At 47.0% G+C, this 23,286-nt stretch overlaps 2 protein-coding genes across 2 annotated transcripts in view; one reads left to right on the top strand and one right to left on the bottom strand.

Moving 5' to 3' along the window:
* LOC137327506 (homeobox protein PKNOX1-like) overlaps window positions 1-10,687 on the top strand; it is a 62,703-nt gene extending 52,016 nt beyond the window's left edge. The window contains exon 10 of the mRNA XM_067993399.1: window positions 9,595-10,687. Within this exon, the coding sequence (XP_067849500.1) occupies window positions 9,595-9,806 (212 nt within the window). The 3' untranslated portion in view covers window positions 9,807-10,687. The remainder of the gene's footprint in view (window positions 1-9,594) is intronic.
* Window positions 10,688-20,439: 9,752 nt separating this feature from the next.
* The window catches only part of LOC137327029 (cystathionine beta-synthase-like protein), an 18,757-nt gene continuing 15,910 nt past the window's right edge, over window positions 20,440-23,286 (bottom strand). The window contains 4 exon segments of the mRNA XM_067992409.1: window positions 20,440-20,613; window positions 21,216-21,290; window positions 21,749-21,758; window positions 22,377-22,574. Of these exon segments, the coding sequence (XP_067848510.1) occupies window positions 20,444-20,613; window positions 21,216-21,290; window positions 21,749-21,758; window positions 22,377-22,574 (453 nt within the window). The 3' untranslated portion in view covers window positions 20,440-20,443.

Genomic DNA, 23,286 nt, shown 5'->3' with positions numbered 1-23,286 from the left:
CGCCACAACAACATATTCCCATGTGGCTATTTGCGCCTGCAGCTCACCAACCTTGTTTACTACGCTTCGTGCATTTACACACATGCACTGTAAACCTATCCTAGAGCTTCTTGTATTCTCTCTTAGTCTGATCCCACCCAATACTGTATTATTTCTTACTCTAGTGCTATCTGTCTCTCCCAATCCTTCGTGCACCGTGTTTCTCCTTTCCAATGAGTCAGCCCTCATTATATTGCCAGTAACACCACTCTGACTGCATCGGTGTGAATAGTAGTCTGACACCAACGTACTGCTAATGTTCTTCCAGTCACTGTGTCCGGATGCTGAAAGCACGTCCCCAGATGGTCAGGACGCCTATTTGGCATCCTCATTAACCTTGAGATGAGCTTCCGATCACATATCCGCTCCATCACCAAGACCTCTCTGGCCACAGGGGATGTGCCAGAGGACTGGAGAACCGCTCTGGCCACAGGGGATGTGCCAGAGGACTGGAGAACCGCTAATGTAGTACCATTATTCAAGAAGGGGAGTAGGGAAAAACCGGGGAACTACAGGCCAGTGAGCCTAACATCAGTGGTAGGAAAATTATTGGAAAAAATTCTGAAGGACAAAATTAGTCTCCACTTGGAGAAGCAAGGATTAATCAGGGATAGTCAACATGGCTTTGTCAAGGGAAGATCATGTCTGACTAATTTGATTGAATTTTTTGAGGGGGTGACTAGGCGTGTGGATGAGGGTAACGCAGTGGATGTGGTATACATGGATTTCAGTAAGGCCTTCGATAAAGTCCCCCACAGGAGACTGGTCAAGAAGGTACGAGCCCATGGAGTCCAGGGTGCCTTGGCACTTTGGATACAAAACTGGCTTAGTGGCAGAAGGCAGAGGGTGATGGTCGAAGGTTGTTTTTGTGACTGGAAGCCTGTGGCCAGTGGGGTACCACAGGGATCGGTGCTGGGGCCCTTGCTGTTTGTGGTCTACATTAATGACTTGGATATGAATGTAAAAGGTATGATCAGTAAGTTCGCCGATGATACAAAAATTGGTAGGGTGGTAAATAGCGAGGAGGATAGCCTCAGTCTGCAGGACGATATAGATGGGTTGGTCAGATGGGCGGAACAGTGGCAAATGGAATTTAACCCGGAAAAGTGCGAGGTGATGCACTTTGGAGGGACTAACAAGGCAAGGGAATACACAATGAATGGGAGGACCCTAGGCAAGACAGAGGGTCAGAGGGATCTTGGTGTGCAAGTTCACAGATCCCTGAAGGCGGCAGAACAGGTAGATAAGGGATACTTGCCTTTATTAGCCGAGGCATAGAATATAAGAGCAAGGAGGTTATGATGGAGCTGTACAAAACACTGGTTAGGCCACAGCTGGAGTACTGTGTGCAGTTCTGGTCGCCACACTACAGGAAGGATGTGATCGCTTTGGAGAGGGTGCAGAGGAGATTCACCAGGATGTTACCAGGGCTGGAGCGCTTCAGCTATGAAGAGACTGGGAAGATTGGGTTTGTTTTCCTTGGAGCAGAGGAGGCTGAGGGGGGACATGATTGAGGTGTACAAAATTATGAGGGGCATAGACAGGATGGATACTAAGGAGCTTTTTCCCTTCGTTGAGGGTTCTATAACAAGGGGGCATAGATTCAAGGTAAAAGGCGGGAGGTTTAGAGGGGATTTGAGAAAGAACTTTTTCACCCAGAGGGTGGTTGGAGTCTGGAACTCACTGCCTGAGAGGGTTGTGGAGGCAGGAACCCTCACAACATTCAAGAAGCATTTGGATGAGCACTTGAAATCATAGAATAGAATCATAGAAGTTACAACATGGAAACAGGCCCTTCGGCCCAACATGTCCATGTCGCCCAGTTTATACCACTAAGCTAGTCCCAATTGCCTGCACTTGGCCCATATCCCTCTATACCCATCTTACCCATGTAACTGTCCAAATGCTTTTTAAAAGACAAAATTGTACCCGCCTCTACTACTGCCTCTGGCAGCTCGTTCCAGACACTCACCACCTTTTGAGTGTCTGGAACGAGTATGCCATAGCATACAAGGCTACGGACCAAATGCTGGAATATGGGATTAGATTAGACTGGGCTTGATGGCCGGCGCGGACACGATGGGCCGAAGGGCCTCTATCCGTACTGTATCACTGTATGACTGCCTACTACCAACTCCTTAACATCGCCTGTCTCCGACCGTGTCTCAACTCATCTGCTGCTGAAACCCTCATCAATGCCTTTGTTACTTCCAGGCTCGACTATTCAAATGCTTTCCTGGCCGGCCTCCCACCTTGCACCCTCCATAAACTTGAGCTCATCCAAAACTCTGCTGCCCGTATCCTAACTCGCACCAAGTCCCGTTCACCCATCACCCCTGTGCTCGCTGACCTACGTTGACTCCCATTCTGATTTGAAAATTCTCATCCTTGTTTTCAAATCCCTCCATGGCCTCGCCCCTCCCTATCTCTGTAACCTCCTCCAGCCCTACAACCCTCCAGATCTCTGCGCTCCTCCAATTCTGGCCTCTTACGCACCCGCCTTCAGCTGCCTAGGCCCTAAGCTCTGGAATTCTCTTCCTAAACCTCTCCGCCTCACTACCTCTCAATCCTCCTTTAAGATGCTCCTTAAAACCTACATCTTTGACTGTCACCTGTCCTAATATCTCCTTATGTGACGCGGTGTCAAATTTTGTTTGAAAATCACTCGTAAAATGTCCCAAGGCGCTTCATACAACGTTAAAGGCGCTATATAAATGCAAGTTGTTGTTGAATGGAATTTATAGTCACTGTTAACCTGTTGCAAAGAGTTTGAATGTTCTCCCCTGCTGTCCTGAATGCAATGTCTCTCGCTGGTATCACGGACACCGGCCCCCTCCTACCTGTAACCAGCCCTTTTGTACCTTTTGAGTGTGATAAATGTGTTTTGAGAGAGGAAATAAGGAGAAACTGTTTCCACTGGCAGGAGGGTCGGTAACCAGAGGACACAGATTTAAGGTAATTGTCAAAAGAATCAGAGGGGAGATGCGGAGAATTTTTTTTTATGCAGTGAGTTGTTCTGATCTGGAATGCACTGCCTGAAAGGGCGGTGGAAGCAGATTCAATAGTAACTATCCAATTCCATTTGAAAAAGACTTGAAAAGGAAACATTTGCAGGGCTATGGGGAAAGAGCAGGCGAGCGGTAGCAACGTCCTAGGTAGAAAGAGGGATGAGGTCCTGCAGGCAGATTTTAAGAAGTTAGGAAAGAGATTAAGATTCAGGATCTCAAAGGTAGTAATCTCCAGATTACTCCAGATGCCTTGCGCTAGTGAGTATAGAAATAGAAGGATAGTGCAGGTGAATGCGTGGCTGGAGAGATGGTGCAGGAGGGAGGGCTTTAGATTCCTGGGACATTGGGGCCAGTTCGGGGAAGGTGGGACCTGTACAGGCCGGACGGGTTGCACCTCAACGGAGCTGGGACCAATGTCCTTGCGAGGAGGTTCCCAAGTGCTATGGGGCGGGGGATTTAAACCAACTTGGCAGGGGGGTGGGGAGGATGTAGCATTGGAAAGGAAAAACAAAGTGCACAAAGGATTGGGAAAGACAGATAGCACTAGAGCAAGTAATAGTACACTATTAGGTGGGATCAGACTGAGAGAGTAAAAGAAAGTCTAAGACTGGTTTGCAGTGCATGTGTGTACAGCAAACCAAAAAGTGTGGTAAACAAGGTTGATGAGCCGCAGGCGCAAATAGCCACTTGGGAATATGTTGTTGCTGCGATAACTGAGACCTGGCTCAAAAAAGGGCAGGACTGGGTAGTAAATATTCCTGGATACAAGGTGTTCAGGAAAGATAGGGAAGGAAAGAATGGAGTGGGGGGGGGGGGTGGGGGGAGTGTGGCAGTATTGATTAAGGAGTATATATTGCAGTGCTGAAGAGAGAGGATGTCCTGGAGGGGTCAAGGACAGAATCTACTTGGTTAGATTTAAGAAATAAGAGGTGCCATTACCCTACTGGGTGTATTCTATAGGCCACCAACTAGTGGGAAAGATTTGGAGGAGCAAATTTGCAGGGAAATTAGAGAGGTGCAAAAGCTATAGAGTAGTGATAACTGGGGACTTCAACTATCCTAATATAGACTGGGATAACAATAATAATATAAGGGGTAAAGAGGGGAGAAATTTTTAAAATGTGTTCAGGATAACTTTCTTAACCAGTAATTTTCCGGCCCAATGAGGAAGGAGGCATTGCTGGAATGAGGCGGGCCAAGTGGAGCAAGTGTCAGTGGGGGAGCATTTAGGGAGCAGTGATCATAGAATCATAAGGTTTAGAATAGCTATGGAAAAGGACATGGACGCACTAAAGTAAAAATACTCAATTGGAGGAGGGCCAATTTCAATGGGATGATAACAGATCTGGCCTGGGTAAATTGGAATCAAAGATTGGCAGGCAAAACCGTAATTGAACAGTGGGCGACCTTTAAAAAAGAGATGGTTCGGTACAGTCTAGGCACATTCCCACAAAGCAGAAAGGTAGGGCAACTAAAGCCAGAGCTCCCTGGATGACAAAAGATAGTGAGTAAGATGAAACTGAAAAAAGGGGCATATGACAGATGTCAGGTTGATAACACAAGTGAGAACCAGGCAGAATATAGAAAATTCAGAGGGGAAGTGAAATAGGAAATGAGGGGCAAAGAGAGAGTATGAGAATATACTTGTGGCCAACATAAAAGGGAATTCAAAGGTCTTCTATAGGCATGTAAACAAGTAGCAAGAGGAGGGCTGGGGCCAATTAGGGATCATAAGGAGATCTACTCATAGAGGCAGAGAGCATGGCTGAGGTACTAATTGAATACTTTGCATCTGTCTTTACCATGGAAGAAGTTGCTGCCACAATCTCAGTAAAGGAAGATGTAGTTGAGATACTGGGTGGGCTAAAAATTGATAAAGAAGAGGTACTAGAAAGGCTAGCTGTACTTAAAATAGATAAGTCACCTGGTCCAGATGGAATGCATCCTAGGTTGCTGAGGGAAGTAAGGGTGTAAATTGCAGAGGTACTGGCCATAATCTTCCAAACACCTGTAGATACAGGGGTGGTGCCAGAGGACTGGAGAATTGCAAATGTTACACCCTTGTTCAAAAAAGGGTGTAAGGATAAACCCAGCAACTAAAGGCCAGTCAGTTTAATCTCAGTGTTGGGGAAACTTTTAGAAATGATAATCCGGGCAGAATTAACAGTCACTTGGATGAGCGTGGATTGATTAGGGAAAGCCAGCACGGTTTTGTTAAAGGCAATCATGTTTAACTAACTTGATAGAGTTTTTTAATGAGGTACAGAGAGGGTAGATGATATGGACTTTCAAAAGGCGTTTGATAATGTAGGCTTATCGTCAAGATTGCGGCCCATGGAATAAAGGGAGCAGTAGCAACGTGGATACAAAATTGTGCAAGGGACAGGAAACAGAGAGTAATGGTGAATGGTTGTTTTTCGGACTGGAGGGAGGTGTTCAGTGGTGTTCCCCAGGAGTCGGTGCTGGGACCACTGCTTTTCTTGATATATATTAATGACTTGGACTTGGGTGTACAGGGCACAACTTCAAAATTTGCAGATGACACAAAACTTGGAAGGGTAGTAAAGTGATAGACTTCAAGCGGATATAGACAGGCTGGTGGCATGGGCAGACATGTGGCAGATGAAATTTAACGCAGAAAAATGTGAAGTGATACATTTTGGCAGGAAGAACAAGGAGAGGCAATATAAACTAGAGGGCACAATTCTAAAAGGGGTACAGGAACAGAGAGATCTGGGGGTATATGTGCACAAATTGTTGAAGGTGGCAGGGCAGGTTGAGAAAGAGGTTAAAAAAGCATACGGGATCCTGGGCTTTATAAATAGAGGCATAGAGTACAAAAGTATGGAAGTCACGATGAACCTTTAAAAAATACTGGTTCGGCCACAACTGTAGTATTGTGTCAAGTTCTGGGCATCGCACTGCAGAAGAGATTTACTAGAATGATTCCAGGGAGAGGGACTTTAGTTCCGTGGATAGACTGGAGAAGCTAGGGTTGTTCTCCTTGGAACAGAGAAGGTTGCAAAGAGATTTGATAGAGGTATTCAAAATCATTAACGGTCTAGACAGAGTAGATAGAGAGAAACTGTTCCCATTGGCGGAAGGTCAAGAACCAGAGGACATAGAGTTAAGAAAAGAACCAAAGGTGACATGAGGAAAAACTTTATTACACAGCAAGTGGTTAGGATCTGGAATGAACTGCCCTAGGGGCTGGTGGAGGCAGATTCAATCATGGCCTTCAAAAGAGAACTGGATAAGTACTTGAAAGGAAAAAATTTGCAGGGCTACGTGGATAGGGTAGGGGAGTGGGATTGCTCTTGCATAGAGCTGGCGCAGATTTGATGGGCCGAATGGCTACCTTCTGTTCTGTAACCTTTCGGTGATTCTATGAATTGGATAGCTCTTTCGAAGAGTCGGCACAGGCACGATGGGCTAAATGGCGGCCTCCTATGCTGTATGATTCAATGAATAGCCACGCTTGCCTGTGCTATTTAACTGCAGGATATCGGAGCTCTATGCCTCACCTTATGTTCACACACACAACACAGCAGGAGAGCTGGGATACTGGTCTGCAGCACTAACTGTAAGACTATAAGAGATAGGAGCAGGAGTAGGCCTTTCGGCCCCTCGAGCCTGCTCCGCCATTTGATGAGATCATGGCTGATCTGATTTTTACCTCAACTCCACTTTCCTGCCCTTTCCCCCATATCCTTTGATTCCCTTGCTGATCAAAAATTTGTCTAACTCAGCCTTGAATGTATTCAGTGACTCAGCCTCCAGAGTTTTTTGGGGTAAAGAATTCCAAAGATTCACGACCCTCTGGGAGAAGAAATTCCTCCTCATTTCCGTCTTAAACCGGCGACCCCTTATTCTGAGACTATGCCCCCTAGTTTTAGATTCCCCCATGAGGGGTAACATCCTCTCAGCATCTACCCTATCGAGTCCCCTCAGAATCTTGTATGTTTCAATAAGATCTTCTCTCATTCTTCTAAACTCCAATGAGTATAGACCCAACCTGTTCAATCTTTCCTCATAATACAACCCTTCCATACCCGGAATCAACCAAGTGAACCTTCTCTGAACTGCCTCCAATACAAGTATGTCCTTCCTTAAATAAGAGCACCAGAACTGTACACAATACTCCAGGTGTGGTCTCACCAGCACCCAGTACAGTTGTAGCACGACTTCCCTGCTTTTATACTCCATCCCCCTAGAAATAACGGCCAATATTCCGTTTGCATTCTGGATTTTACCTGCTACACCTGCATGTTGACTTTGTGTTTCATGTACGAGGACACCCAGATTCCTCTGTACCACAGCATTTTGTAATATTTCTCCATTCAAATGATAATTTGCTTTTTTTATTTTTCCTCCCAAAGTGGATGACTTCACATTTTCCCACATTATATTCCATCTGCCAAATTTTTGCCCATTCGCTTAATTTATTTACTCTCATAATTTATTTTCTCCCTCTTTATTATCCTTTTAGTCATTCTTTGCTGGTTTTTAAAGTTTTCCCAATCTTCGGGCTTACCAGTAATCTTTGCCATGTTGTATGCTTTTTCTTTTAACCCGATACCATCCTTGACTTCCTTAGTTCGCCATGGTTGGTTCACCCTTTTTGTGGAGTCTTTCCTCCTCACAGGGATACATTTTTGTTGTGAGTCATAAAATATCTTTTTAAATGTTTACCACTACTTATCCACCATCATACCATCTAATCTGTTTACCCATCCACTTTATGCAATTCCGCCCTCATTCCTTTATAATTGCCCTTATTTAAGTTTAATACAGTAGTTTCAGACCCAAAATCCTCGCTCTCAAACTGGATGTGAAATTCTAACATGTTATGATCACTACTTCCCAAGGGATCCTTTACTTAGAGATCATTAATTAATCCTGTTTCATTACCCATTACCAAATCCAAAATGGCCTGTTCCCTGGTTGATTCCCCGACGTATTGGTCTAAGAAACAGTCCCTAATACACTCTATGAACTCCTCCTCAGGGCTATTTTTGCCAATTTGATTTGTCCAATCTGTCCAATGTGAAAGTTAAAATCGCCCATGATTATTGCATTGCCTTTTTTACAAGCCCCCCTTATTTCCTGATTAATATTTTGCCCTACAGTGTAGCTATTGTTAGGGGGCCTATATACTACTCCCACCAGTGATTTCTTTCCCTTGCTATTTCTTACCTCCACCCAAATTGATTCAACATCTTGATCTTCTGAGCCAAGATCATTTCTCACTATTACACCAATTTCATCCTTTATTAACAGAGCTACCCCACCACCTTTACCTTTTTTCCTATCCTTCCGAAATGTTAAATAACCCTGAATATTTAGCTCCCAACCTTGGTCACCTGCAACCACGTCTCTGTAATGGCCACGAGATCATACCCATTTGTTTCTATTTGTGCCATCAATTCATCTATCTTATTACGAATGCTGCACGCATTCAGATAAAGAACCTTTAATTTGTCTTTTTACCATTCTTTCCTACCCCGGCCCCATTTGCTCTTATGTTTGTACACTCTGTCCCTTCCTGACACACACTGTTTATCATTACCCCCATCACTTTCCTGTACTACTTCCTTGCCGTTTCTCTTTATCAATCTAAACTTTGCCCCACCTGAGCCCACCTCCCCTCTATTTAGTTTAAAGCCTTCTCTACCGCCCTAGTTATTCGGTTTGCCGGAACACTGGTCCCAGCATGGTTCAGGTGAAGCCCGTCCCAACGGAACAGCTCCCTCTTTCCCCAGTACTGGTGCCAGTGCCCCATGAATCGAAACCCACTTCTCCCACACTAATCTTTGAGCCACGCATTCATCTCTCTGATCTGATTTATCCTGTGCCAATTTGCTTGTGACTTAGGTAATAATCCGGAGATTATCGCCTTTGAGGTTCTGCTTTTTAATTTAGTCCCTAGCTGCTCAAACTCCCTCAGCAGAACCTCTTTCTTAATCCTACCTATGTCGTTGGTACCTGCACCGTTACTTCATGCACCACACACCATAATCCTGTACCGTTGCTTCCCTCCTTTTCCCCTGCATTAGCCCAGGGCACTGAGACCAATTTTAGTGCCTCTGCCTCAGCTGAGCTAGTTCATCATAGACATGGAATCGAGCGAAGGACTTTCCTGGTTTTTGTGGCTCTGTAGCCCTGGTGTGGGGTGCATTTACCCCCCCCCCCTGTAGCCGCCCCCCAGCGTGTGGGGTGCATTTACCCCCCCTGTAGTAACCCCCCACAGCATGTGGGGTGCATTTACCCCCCCTGTAGTAACCCCCCACAGCATGTGGGGTGCATTTACCCCCCCCTGTAGCCGCCTCCCAGCGTGTGGGGTGCATTTACCCCCCCCTGTAGTAACCCCCCCCCCCCAGCATGTGGGGTGCATTTACCCTCCTGTAGTAACCCCTCCCCCCCCCCTCCCCCCCCCCCCCCCCCAGCGTGTGGGGTATTTACCCCCCTGTTTGTATTAAGACTCAATGTGTACCTGTTTGGAAGTGTTGAAGATGTGTGGAATGAACCTTCTTTGGTCCCTCTGCAGGTGCCATGGTATCTATCTCAAGTCCGGTGAATGTGAATGTGGACAGTCTGCAGTCTTTGTCGTCTGATGGAGCAACGTTGGCTGTACAGCAGGTCATGATGGCCGGACAGAGCGGGGAGGATTCTCCGAACAGTGTCGAAGAAGACGACAGTGATCTCTCCGCAACAAACATTAGTGGCCTGGGCCTGGAGAACAGCGATTCACTGCAGTAGGCACAAGACTGAGACAAACTGTGAGAAATGTAGAGGATTGGCCGTACGTTTTTATTCTTTGCACTCGCAGTGCATTTTATTTCTGATATATTTTATACATAGGTAGGAGAGCGCACTTTTCTATCTCACCTTGTATTGAACGAATGGGGCTTTAAATATTCTCACATTGAACTCGCTGTTTTAATGTGGGCAGACGGGAAGCTTGTTTCACCCGGATCGAGGTACAGACTGAAGCAAATGTGTTTCAGCTTCTCGTGTGGTGAGTCCGTTTTATCCGCTCAGAAATAACTGGCCATAATTGAAAGGTGATTTGCAGGAACTATTTGTCCAGTTACCCAACTGACAAAAACAAATTATTGGATCAAATCCTGCTTTTTGTTTTTAGTTGATGAATTTTATCGTCAAAAACATTTTGCAGCTGGTGACCGGATGAGTTTTTATGGAACTGTGGAATGCATGCATTTCAGGACAGATGGAGCACTGACTTCAGATCAGCACAAAACACAAAAACATTTTGTGTGGGGCAGGGTGGATATTTTCAAGATGCTGCTGGGAGGACCAGGTGGTGAGGTGAGGTGAGCCAGTCGGAGTTTGGTGCTGAGCTGTTGTAAGCTGTGTTCACATTGTACAATATGATATAAGCTATGTTTCTAATGCAATTTCTCCCAGTGTCCTGGGCTAGATCAGGAACGGATTGAACAGTCTTTGGCTGTCAGGCTAGTGTCCCCGCTCTCGTGCAGCTCCAGATTTTAACATTAAATCTGTCACCCCTCACCCCTGAAGCGAACGCTCGTGACCTCCACGTGTCCTTCTCCCCCTCTTTACTTTCCTTGCTGCCGGCATTGATACTCAAAACTGGAGCTCCACAATTCCTGCAGCTAAAGTGGGGAGGTGGGGAGGCGGGGGGGGGGAACCAACTCTGCTGACAGCCAGATCTCGGGACCTATGAAAATGTCAGTTAGGCTTGTTATATTGGAGATACTACAGTGGGAGTACTGTACACAAAGGATGTACCACACGTGCGTACTGTCTCTGCACAGGCACTGCGCACACAGACTGAGACTGCAAGTATGCTGTCTCCAGGAGTGCCATCTTTGGCACATGTACTTGGAGACCAGTAACAAAGTTGGGACATGTTCGTTCTATTATGCTCCCTGCAGTTTCAGTGCTTTTATTTGACCAGCTCTGTACTGAGATTCTGTCTGTCAACACAAATAGTATATACTTTAATCACCCTAAATATAAGTGCCATACCGTCGTTGTGATTGTGGATGGCAATCAGTTCCTTACTCTTTGAATAACTGGTTTTTCCACTCACTCCCTCCCTGAAGGCACTGCCTCAACTCCACCACCTCCCGACAGTGGCTATTCTTCACATGAGCCTGGATAGATGAAGTTAGGAGGCTGCTCGGCTTCTCTGACCTGATGCTAGCTCAGGGCACTCAGGCCAGTTCAGGCATCCTCACTTCATTCCTGTCAGAGTCAGCTAACAACATAGATTGGGATTGAAAGCATGAGTTCCCGGTTCAGTACCACACCAGCAGTACATATACCCACTGAGCTATAAGGGGCATGTTTTACTTAATTATTATTTGTCTGATTTATTAAATGTAAGAGAAGCATCATACTAGATTTAAATTATATTCTTGTTACAATGGTATACGCAGCGTAATGGGCCAGGTGTGTGTGTTCAGTGCCCTGTAATGGGCCAGGTGTGTGTGTTCAGTGCCCTGTAATGGGCCAGGTGTGTGTGTTCAGTGCCCTGTAACAGGCCGGGTGTTTGTGTGTGTTCAGTGTCCTGTAACAGGATAAGTGTGTGTGTTCAGTGGTGCATTTCCTGTCTGGGCACACTATCAATATCAAAGCACCTAAGTCCTATCAGCAAGCAGCATGATGCTAGAAAAGCATTTGCTACAAGAAAAAAACAAGCACAATAACTGTTTCCAAATTTCAAAAAATATGGTCTTTCTGGACAGGTGCAAAGAAACACAGGTAGTCTGAAGTGGGAATAAAATGCACCAAGTGCACCCTCTGAGATGGAGTGGCATTGCCTCTTGCAACCGTATGCGCAGTGTGTGTGATGAGAGACAGACTCGTGCGACAGTGTGTGTGATGAGAGACAGACTCGTGCGACAGTGTGTGTGATGAGAGACAGACTCGTGCGACAGTGTGTGTGATGAGAGACAGACTCGTGCGACAGTGTGTGTGATGAGAGACAGACTCGTGCGACAGTGTGTGTGATGAGAGACAGACTCGTGCGACAGTGTGTGTGATGAGAGACAGACTCGTGCGACAGTGTGTGTGATGAGAGACAGACTCATGCGACAGTGTGTGTGATGAGACAGACTCGTGCGACAGTGTGTGTGATGAGAGACAGACTCGTGCGACAGTGTGTGTGATGAGAGACAGACTCGTGCGACAGTGTGTGATGAGAGACAGACTCGTGCGACAGTGTGTGTGATGAGAGACAGACTCGTGCGACAGTGTGTGTGATGAGAGACAGACTCGTGCGACAGTGTGTGTGATGAGAGACAGACTCGTGCGACAGTGTGTGTGATGAGAGACAGACTCGTGCGACAGTGTGTGATGAGAGACAGACTCGTGCGACAGTGTGTGTGATGAGAGACATGTTTAATCCACTAGTTTAGATTCTCGTTGTGCCTTTTTTTGCTGCTGGTTATGCATGCAATCAGAGACAGCCATGTGTACCTGCTCATCACCAGATTACAGGTAGGAGCTAGATCCTGCTCACCCTTATGGTCAAGGAGTGTTCTGTGTTGGGAAGGTGAGAAGATGTGTTGCCATCTATGTTGGATCTTTTCAGTTGTATGTTTAATGTAGCAGTGCTAACAAAATCCATCACTTGTTGGGAAAGGAAGCTTCATCTATGCACGCACACTTCTGGCTGGAGCCAGCTTTCAGTAACGTTCTCAGTACCTGCTTGCCCCATATTTGATGGGGTGATGGCCACCGTCTTTCTAAATGACTTAGCACAGTGCTAATTACAGTTAATTCCATACTTCATATTTATGTGTACATATTTGATCAGGTCTCTGAGCTACTTACCCACAGAGTGGCAGCTGACTGTTTAAGGCCCCTGGTAAAGTAAATACTGAGAACAGTTCTTTCTGATCCCTGAATAAAATAGAGACAATTATGTAGCCTGGGTTGAGGTGAGTGAATGAGGGTATGATGCTCTGTGACACAATATATTCAGTAGAAGCAGAAGAAATCTGGTGTGTTGTCTGATTCCTGTGAGGAGGAGAGAGCTGGCCTTTGTTAGTCCAGCTAGTGACACTGACCTTATTCAGGGGGGAGGTTCCTGGTGCTTTGATGCAGCTTGGCTATAAATTAAATGGTCTTTGTGTCATGGTAGTGATTCCAAGAATTATTTAGTAACTTGCAAGTTTCTGTTTCAATGAGTTTAAAAGGTTTTGCTCCGATTATAGTTCTCCAGTGGTTAACATGGAGTTCTAATTGCCGTCCAGGCAGTGTGGAATCAGTAGATGTGATCTTTGTTGAGATCTTCTGCCTCTCCTTCCCCTAGGATTTGCTGCTTGTTTCTTTTCTTGACACGAAAATAAAGAAACCAGCTTTTGAAAATAGCTTTAAGCAGTCTACATATTGACAACTTCACAGTGCTGTTTTATTGACTCCTACTTGGTGTTAGTAGGATGGGTCTGTGATTCAGGGTGTGTGCAGCGCACTGGCGGTTGGTGATTTTTATATTCACTAACCAGTGGAAAGCTGGGAGTGGAGAGTTGCTGTGGCTAATTTCTGCCTGTGGAGGGCCCTGTGCCATTTATGGAGTGAGTGGGTTAGACAGGAATAATGTTCACAATTGGGCACTGGGCAAGGTGACGTTTAACTCTTCCTCAGCTTTGGCAGGGGATTAAAGACACTCCATGGGCAGCACATGGGAGTGAAACATGAACCCATTAGTCCAGTACAGAGTTGGAGTGAAGCTGATTCCATATTTAGAGATTGACAGTGTTTTTATTTAATGTTAATCAAAGTTATTAAAAACCTCTCGGCGTCTCTATAAAATGCACCCCAGTTTACTTGCCGGCTCTATGCATTTCATGTATAAACTTTAACTTGTGGCAGTCTTTTTTGAAGTTGGAGCAGAGACTCTGGATGCAATGCCAGCTGACGCTGCCATGGAAAAGTTCACAGACCGTGTGCCCGGAGGGACCATGCCAGACCCCATACAGGGAAGCCCGCTGTTCTGTTCTGAGGCCAGTATTGTATATCAGAGCTAAAAGTCAGAATTCTGCATGTGTGGAAAAGTGATGTCGCCTACCCGAGCCTCAGGCTTTCGATGGTCAGCCTGAGGATTGTAAAAAAAAATTTAACTTGTTTTAATATGTGAACACAGTTTTCATCCTTAAGGCATTTGTAGCTGATTTTTATTCCAATTATTGCATGAAGGAAAATGGGGGAAAGCCTGTATTAGAATGACCATTCGAGAACTATCCTCCTCCCTCCTTACTGTGGTAAATACACCTATAGGCAGGGATGTGGCTGGTCTACAGGCCGTTCCATAGAACATGGGGCCTGAATAAACTGCAGGAAATGACAGGGTGGAGGACATATTCTCCCTACAGCTGTGGAGTTCATTCTGGATTTATTCTCGCTGACCATTTTGTTTTACACTGTGTGTAATTATTTAGCTTATTTTTGCAGAAGGTAAGACAAGCACAGAACTCGGCCTTAATGATCCCAGACTCGAGGAAGCCACCAATCATCTCTCCACAAGTTGCTGATCACGGTCTGCCATGTTTCACAGTGGGATTAGAGTAAACAACCCCAGTTAGAGAGCCAGTGCAGGCACGATGGACTGAACGGCCTCCTGTGCTGTTTTCTATGATTCTCCATGTTGCACTTAGAGTAAGTCCAGTTGTGCAATGTGTCCTGGAAGATCCTTTCCTATCAGGGAATGGCTCAAAGGATAAATACAGCGAGTGACATTGAGCAGGAAAGGCCCCGGCTCATCCCCGGCCTCTGCTCCGTTAACTGATCCCACCCAGTGTGGGACTGACCCACACAGAGCATCGCCGGCCTGTGCTCCGTTAACTGATTTCAGTGAGCAGTTTTGAGACTGTAGTTGGTCTCCCTGCTCCTAGGCTGAGGAATGGCCAAACCCGTTCTCGATTCATCGACTCCTGCTGGAAAATGTGTGCGTGGCTTGGGGATGGGTGTAGCTGGGGCTTGTGCATGAATTGCATCTGTCTGTGTGTACATGTCTGGTGAGGACAGGATTGACTCCGGAGTCTAATAGTCTGTGTAAACTCATTGTCCGGCTCACTGCTGGGGAGCTGGACTGTGAGACTTACAGCAAAAGAAGCAGAGAAACAGAGAAAAATAGAGGAGGAATGTAAACCTTGGAAGGGGATGGAGAGGGAGGGAGGGAAGAGAGCGGGTTTGGCATGAAATTCAGACCTTCATTTCAGTTCTGTATGTGAATCACTGATCTAAAACCTTTGTTAAAAACCATGAAAAACTTTTTATAATCATAATTCTAAGGAGGATCCTTCCCATCGGGGAACGGTTGACCAGTTAAATGCAAAGTAACTAAGGCCCAGACCAGGCCTTAGCCTGCAGCGTAGTCTAATGGGAACTCTGATCTCGATTATTGAGTTAAAGCCCAATCGCAGCTCCCTGACTAACTCGGGCTGGGGGGGTGGGAGGTTCTGTTTTAGATGAGATTTCCTTGAATATAATTCCCATCATGCGAGGAGGATTTTTAAGGTGGTCGTGTACAGACATCAAGTAATTTATCCAGTGAGCTGCTGAATCATAAAGACCAGCAAGGGCTTTGATTCCATCCATGTTAACTGATCTAGGGCGGGGTTGGTGGGGCTGCTGCAACTCTCCTCAGTCTGTAGGCTAAGGAAAGGGGGGAAATTAGCCAGGGTTCTCGCAGCAAATTGCTGACCAGTGACTCGTGCCGGGAGGTCCATGCTGGGAGGGGCTCACGTGCGGCCAACGGATGAGCAGGCTCGGTGGTGATTACCCTCACAGTTGAATAGCCTGACATCACTCATTGCCTAGGCTCAGATGGTGAAGGCTGGCCACTGGTGTGAGGTATCAGCAGGTGCCTGTGGAACTGTACCGTATTAATCAGTGCCGTCAGCAGAGAGGCTGGAAACCATGGCACTAAGGGCAAAAGTATCCTAACAAAAGAAAGTTTCTGTAGATCAGATGGAGGCCACATCAATCCAGCCAACGATCAGCACCCTGGCCACTACATGGCTCGCTGGGCAGTCAGTAATGTAAGGGCTCTCCGGCTCCTTCCCAGTCTCATTACAGATACTTGTTCTTTGTCCATCTGACCTGTTGTCTATAAACAGTATAATCGGTGCCCAGTCTGACAAAACAGTGTGAATAAGACTTACTAATAAGCACTTGGTTATGGCGTTCCGTGAGAGACACAAATACATGTTTCGTTATTCTTTGTGCATCAGTGCAAGCTCATCAGCTTTGTTTTTATACTTAGTGGGGAGTGCAGTAGAGATTCTGACATTTCTACAGGCGTGGTTTTGATGTCTGTGAGCACTTCTACATGCAATGATATGTTTAAATATTGCAGAAAGTTCTCAAACTTTCTTTCTGATTTGTTTTACTTTCCTGCCCTCGGGTCAGTGTTATCAACAGAAAGTGTTGCAATCTGTGCAAAAACTAGCATATTGCCAAGTGTTTGTCTGCCCCCTGCCCCGTGCCCCGTGCCCTGTCCTTAATATGGTCATCGTTCTGTTGACGATCAGGTGGGGAGAGCGCCCCTGTAGCCTGTGCGGATCCACACGGTGTATTTATTCACCATTATTTGCTCGGGGTTTTTCCACTTGCATCAGATGTCGCAGTTCACAAAAAGAAATGAGTTCGTTGTCTCGTGTCACTTGGAGTTTAACGATCAGACACAAATAGAGGGCAGAGAAGGCTCGGTGAAATTTAACATCGAATGGGTAACTGGCTAGTCTCACTAGAGAGTATGAGGAATAGAAAAGCATTGGATATAACAGGGCATCTGATTTGCAGTTGCAGAAAAATGGTCAAAATTGTGGAATGCCGTCCCAAAGCACCAGGGAAAACTCTGGAATCCTGTGTAGTAAAAATGGACAAAAAGCAAAATATTGCAGATGCTGGAAATCGCTTGTGCCCTTTAACCATTTCCTGATCCCCACTGTTACACTTCACAGGTCATTCTATGTCTTTTTCTGTATTTTTTGTTTTGTTTTTTTTCCCCTTTCCCCTTTCCCTTGTTCTGTTCCTTCTAAAATCCTGTTCATCTGTAATATCTTCCAGTTCTGAGGGAGGGTTTATACCTGAAACATCAACAGTCTCCTGTTCTCTCAATGGTGGCTGCCTCACCTGAATGGTTCCACCTTTTCTGTTTTTACTAAAACTGGAATCTGACTTATTCAGTAGCCTTGGGTATAAAGGAGAAATTTACAGGGCTATGGGGAAAGAGCAGGGGAGTGGGACTAATTGGATAGCTCTTTCAAAGAGCCGGCACGGACACAATGGACCGAATGGCCTCCTTCTGTGCTGTACAAGTCTGTGAATGCACCCTGGAGTATAGAACAGCCCCCCCCCCCCACCCTCAGGTATAATACACCACCCCCACGCCTATAGTTGCACCCCCCCCCCCACACCACACCAGGTATAGTTCACCCCCTGGACTGAGCCTGTGATGTTGAAGATGGGAAGAGCGGACCGAATGGAAAGGAGCAGTTCTCACTACTTGCTACGTACTGGCGCTGGGCCTCTATCCTCTGACTGTTAGCTGCTGAGGTTGCAAAGTGTACTGACGAGGATAGTTTTCAGCCTGTGTCTCTGTGCTGTGAAATAACTGCACTTCACTCTAGGAGCAGTATGGCAGAGCCCGGAATCTGCATCTAGTCCGTCTCCATCCGTTAAATCCAGGGATTTACTCGGTAATACTCTGACTCGGTGTCTTATCCTTACCATATAGTGGGCACTATAACTCCCGGCCTTTCTCCATCGTACTTTTGAATACCTGGAGTCAACGAATGCAATCTCCAGATTCACAGGAGATTCGACCGGTGCTTGTGGAATCCAAATCCAGTGTTAAAAAATAATACAACATAAGAAAACAGGAACATAATCCATTGTTTCTGAAATAAAGTTACTCCTCAGCTGTAGTCGTTTCCCAAGCGTAGGGGAGTGATCACTCTTGAAATACTCGGACTGTGAGCTAGGCCTGGACGCACCCTACTGTTAGGGGGGATGGGGGGGTTGTGTTAGTGTGACCCCCCCCCCTCCCCGATGGTGGAAGGTGCACATTAGCTGCAGCACAAACTTTTCCCTTCCCTGCTCTCTTTGCCACGTTTGCTTTCTGACAGTAAAAATCTTAGAACTCTGTGACCCCTAACCTCCCCAGTACTGGCTCGACGATCCTGCTCTCGCTCGCTCCCCCTCCCCCCGGACGCTTTGCCTCCGCCCCCGGAACTCTGCCTACCCCCACCCCCGGTACCGCTCCAGCCTCAGGCAGTATATCTGCCTGGTGATTCCACTTGTACTTAACATACCTGTCAACAGAAGTTTTGTTTTTATTAATTGTGCTCGAGTTGGGGAGTTTCCTTTGGATAAAATTGTATTTTTGTATGGAGGCGATTGTATTTACTATAAAGATTTGAAAAATTTTTATGAACAGGAATAATTCAGTGTTGAGTTTCCTTGCATGTATTAGCTATGAAGAGCCAGCAGTGTAAGAGGATTTTGTACATTTCTGCTGTGCTCTGCAGAACTGAGGCTTTGCATCTTTAGCTGTGACATCGCATTTTATTCTGGTCTCTTTTGCAACAAAAAATATATAAAAATAAAATCTTTTTAACTTTTGAAATAAATCTGGAAAACTGTGTTAATTTTAGAAACGTGTGTAGAGGGGTGGGACGTGAGGGGGTGACGATTGGTCTGTGATTGATGTCCCTCTGCCTAGTCTCAGCTGGGCCCCCAAACACCCGTTGGCTTTTATGTTCCGATTCCCGCCACTGCTCTCCGCGTCTAACCGAGTCTCCCCTTCTCATTGCTTCTCTCCGAGTCTCCCTGCTACCTCACTCAAGTGGCTCATTCTTGATGCGTGAGCCCAACAAGCAGGATGTTCAGTCATCCTGTCCTCACAATGGTCACCCGTACTGGACCGTGATCACAGCCCTGCCTGATCGAGGTGTTGGGTTCAGGAAGGGACATCCCACCATTGCCCTGACTAGGAGCAGCCAATTCAGTGCATACGGGGGATTAAACCTGGGACCTTATGGTCACAATAGTTCAGCTATTCATTGGCCTACCACCTGAACATCCTCTACCTGCTGAGCTTCAGAACTGTACCTCACTGTACTGTGGCTCTAGCCTAACTCTCTTGGTCTAGGAACAGAAATCCATTGTCTCCTGGGCCAAAGCCATTTCCCCACTGCCTTCCGGACCTTAAAATGACCTTCACTGCCATATTCCAGGGAGACTCTATTCTAGTGTCTGGCCTGCTCCTGCTCCCTCAGTTTTCTGCTCCTCTGCTGCAAATTTTTCACTCGACTCAGAGCCAGCACTGATCTGTTCCTGCTGCTTCCAGTCCTGCTCCACTGCTGCGCAACGATCTTTACTTTACTACTTCCCGTATGCTTACCACGGCCGCTGACTCCACGCTGAACTTCTCACTAATTCCAAAGTCTTCCTGAAGCAGTGCTTGTGATCTTAAACCGTCAAAACCTTGCATTCTGCACACGCCTCAACGATAGTGTGGCCTGGGAATTAGTGAAGGAAGCAAACAAGATCCTGGCGCGTGTAACCAGACGAAGAACGCACTGGAGTCCCCCTCCCGTCCACGGCCCGCGAAAACATGGGTCAGAGGTTGAAATATTCCTTTATTGAATTACTGCTTTTATTACATCGCACTTTTGAATGTCAGATTTAAACAGCAAACAGAAATTAGCAATAATTAGTGTCTCAATCTGGAGGTTGATTGTACAGAATTCCCCTTCACTGAAAGGATCGTGTTGATTCACAGAATATCAGAGATAGCGTAGACGCATTTAAGGGGAAGCTAGATAAACACAGAGGGAGAAAGGAATAGAAGGATATGCTGATCGGGTGAGAGGAGGGGCTCTGTGTGGGATTTAAACACCGGCACAGATCAGTTGGGCCAAATGGCCTGTTTCTTTGCTGTGAATTCTACAAATAATAAAAAACTCACAGACCCTCACATTTAAAGAGAACATTTTGGAACAATACAAAATCAAACATGAGGAGAGTAAGTATTTCGAGATAGAGCTACCAGGAGACGGGGGAGGGGGGGGGGGGGAGAGTAGAGGAGAGGAGGGGGGGGGGTGAGGAGGGGGTGGGGAGAGGAGAGGGGGGTGAGGGGGGGAGAGGAGGAAAGGGAGAGGGAGGAGGGGGGGGGGGGGGGGGGTGGGGGGAGGGGGGAGAGAGGAGAGGGGGGGGAGAGGAGGGAGAGGAGGGGGAGAGGGAGATGAGTGGGGGAAGGGGGGGGGGGGAGAGGGGGAGGGTGGGAGTGGTTAGACAAGATACGCCTCACTGCAGGCATCGTACAGCAATTAACGGCGCAGAGTCCGAGACCCCCGAGCAGGTACATGAGATGAAGAGCCCTCGCCTGCTCCGTGTTAGTGAAACCTCGGACGGCGGGCTCCACGCCCCCCGCCTCTGACCGCGGGCTCTGACCCCCTCAAATATGCGCAACCGTTCTCCTTTTGAGTGATGAAATTGAGCAGGTCGATCGCCGTGACGACACCGATTACCATCTGCTTCTTGCGGCGAGTTCCGTCGGCCAGAGCTGGAGACAAGGCAGGACAAACTGTCAGGGGGGAGGAGAGGAGAGCGGAAGGGGAAGGGGAGAGGGGGGCGGAGGGGGGGCCGAAGGGAGTGGAGGAGAGCTACAGAATGGGGATTTTCCCTCATTTGCGTGTTCAAATCGGAGTGAGATTAGCTGCACCCACTTTGTGTCACAGTCAGTTTGTGGGGCGTGGGGGTGGGGGTGGGGGGGGGAGGAGGAGGACAATCCTCCCCCCGAACAGACAGGTGGTGGAGCCGCACTGCAGACAGAGAGCGACTGTCCTGTAATAAAATTACTGACGCAGATCAAGTCTCCGCTCCCCAAACAAGATGGGACTGTGGGCTCGAACTGGACAGTGGAAAAAACCCTCCCCTTCCCCCAACCTCTCCCCTCCCCCAAACCCCACTCCAGGAAAATCACCGAAACTCACTGGGGTAATTTTGACTGTGCGATAGTGTAAAATCGGGGGGTGACAATCTCACTGAATTGATTCCGTATCTCATGACTCATGGCAACAACTGTGTGATTTTTGAGAGATATTTATCACTGGGACTCTGGGCATTTCCTGGATATTGTTGTGAGGTGTGATTGCAAATACTCACACTGAATCTGCTCATTCATTATCAGAGCGAAAGCGTCAGTGTCCAGGATAGAAGACAATTTCCCCAGCTTGTCAACTCACCATTGACCTAAACAGGAAATTACAGGAGTTAAACATCAGCATCTGGAGAATCAAACACAGAGGGTGGGGAATTCCCCAACCAATGGCCAACTAACCCAAGTGATCGGCGAGGGAACGATCAGTGAGTGAGTGACGGGTGGGAGGGAGCGATCGTGAATGAGGTGCGAACCGATCAGGGGGATGGAATAGTGAGCGGAGTGAGTGTCCTCAGAGGCATCAGGCTTTAAACTCGACCTGACTCTTTCCAATTCCGCTATATCTGTTGTCCTGTAACCACACATCTACGAGGCCATGAAGCAAATGCCACGATCTGAACTTCCAATAGAACTTCAGTTATCTCCTCAACTCTATTCCGATCGGTCATCTGCTTTGACCAACAGTCGCAGAGGTTAAAGGAGTGAAATTCACATCACACTTCAACCGCCAACACAAACCGTCTCAGAGACTCTGCACATCCTCCAACCTGGGAGTGTTTGATGGGACAGTGTAGAGGAGCTTTACTCTGTATTTAACCCATGCTGTACCTGCCCTGGGAGTGTTTGATGGGACAGTGTTAGAGGGAGCTTTACTCTGTATTTAACCATGCTGTACCTGCCCTGGGAGTGTTTGATGGGACAGTGTAGAGGGAGCTTTACTCTGTATCTAACCTGTGCTGTACCTGCCCTGGAGTGTTTGATGGGACAGTGTAGAGGGAGCTTTACTCTGTATCTAACCCGTGCTGTACCTGCCCTGGGAGAGTTTGATGGAACAGTGTAGAGGGAGCTTTACCTCTGTCTCTAACCCGTGCTGTACCTGCCCTGGGAGTGTTTGATGGAACAGTGTAGAGGGAACTTTACTCTGTCTCTAACCCGTGCTGTACCGGCCCTGGGAGTGTTTGATGGGACAGTGTAGAGGGAACTTTACTCTGTCTCTAACCCGTGCTGTACCTGACCCCACCCTGCAGATCATTCCTACCGATGGGAAGAGCAGTCCAACTGTTCAAGCTTGTGCAGAACCAGATCCCAAGGTTCCCACATAATAAAAAAGTTCCACCCATAATACAAACCCCCGAACACCGTATCCGCACAGTGAGGGATGGTACCTGTTTGAACTGCTTGTACAGAACCTCAGTGACTGCATCTGACGGTTTAACCTTTGCAGCCAGGATGGAGCTGAGCATCTGACGCAGAGTCACCACTCCCAGGACCCGCCTGCAAACACAAACAAATTCAGCGTCGTTCACCATTCACAGCATCTGCTGCCCCGACCCAACTCCCCAAACCACCCCACCGCCCCCAACCTACCCCTGATCCTGACCCCACCACCCCTGACCCCACTGCCCCAAACCCACCACCTCCACCCCACCCCACTGCCCCGGCCCCGGCCCCGGCCCCTCCGCACTGTGAGGAGTGTAAAAGACTTCAGGAAGAAACAGATTAATGTGGAGAAGTGTGAGGTAATATATTTTTGGAGCAGAAACAAAGAATGGGAGTTTACACTCACTGGAACACCACTGAAGGAAGATGATGAACAGAGACTCTAAGAATTCAAATTCACAATTTCCTGAATGTAAGAGTGCAGGGAGATAAAGCCAGAAAAAGACAAACAGCATTTTGGGTTTTATAAATAGGGATATAATGTACAAGAGCCAAGAGGTAATGATGAATTTGTTCAAATCATTGGTTAGGCAATTGATACTAGCTCAATTGCTAATTTAAATGTGAGATAGATAGCTTTTGGCAACCAAAGGTATTAAGGGATATGGGCCAAAGGGCGGGTATATGGAGTTAGATCACAGATCAGCCATGATCTTATCAAATGGCGGAGCAGGCACGAGGGGCTGAATGGCCTACTCCTGTTCCTATGTTCCTATTAAAGCCACAGAGAGCGTACAGCATAGATTTACCAGAATGTTGCCAGGGGTGGGAATGTATATAGTTACAGGGAGACTTGAGATACAGTGACTGATTCCACTGGAACAGAGAAAGTTAAGAGGAGATTTAATTGAGGTA

The sequence above is a fragment of the Heptranchias perlo genome, chromosome 11 (assembly GCF_035084215.1).
Source record: "Heptranchias perlo isolate sHepPer1 chromosome 11, sHepPer1.hap1, whole genome shotgun sequence".
Classification (NCBI taxonomy): Eukaryota; Metazoa; Chordata; class Chondrichthyes; order Hexanchiformes; family Hexanchidae; genus Heptranchias; species Heptranchias perlo.
Note: the sequence above shows the minus strand (reverse complement) of the source record. Positions and strands in the feature narration are given on the sequence as shown.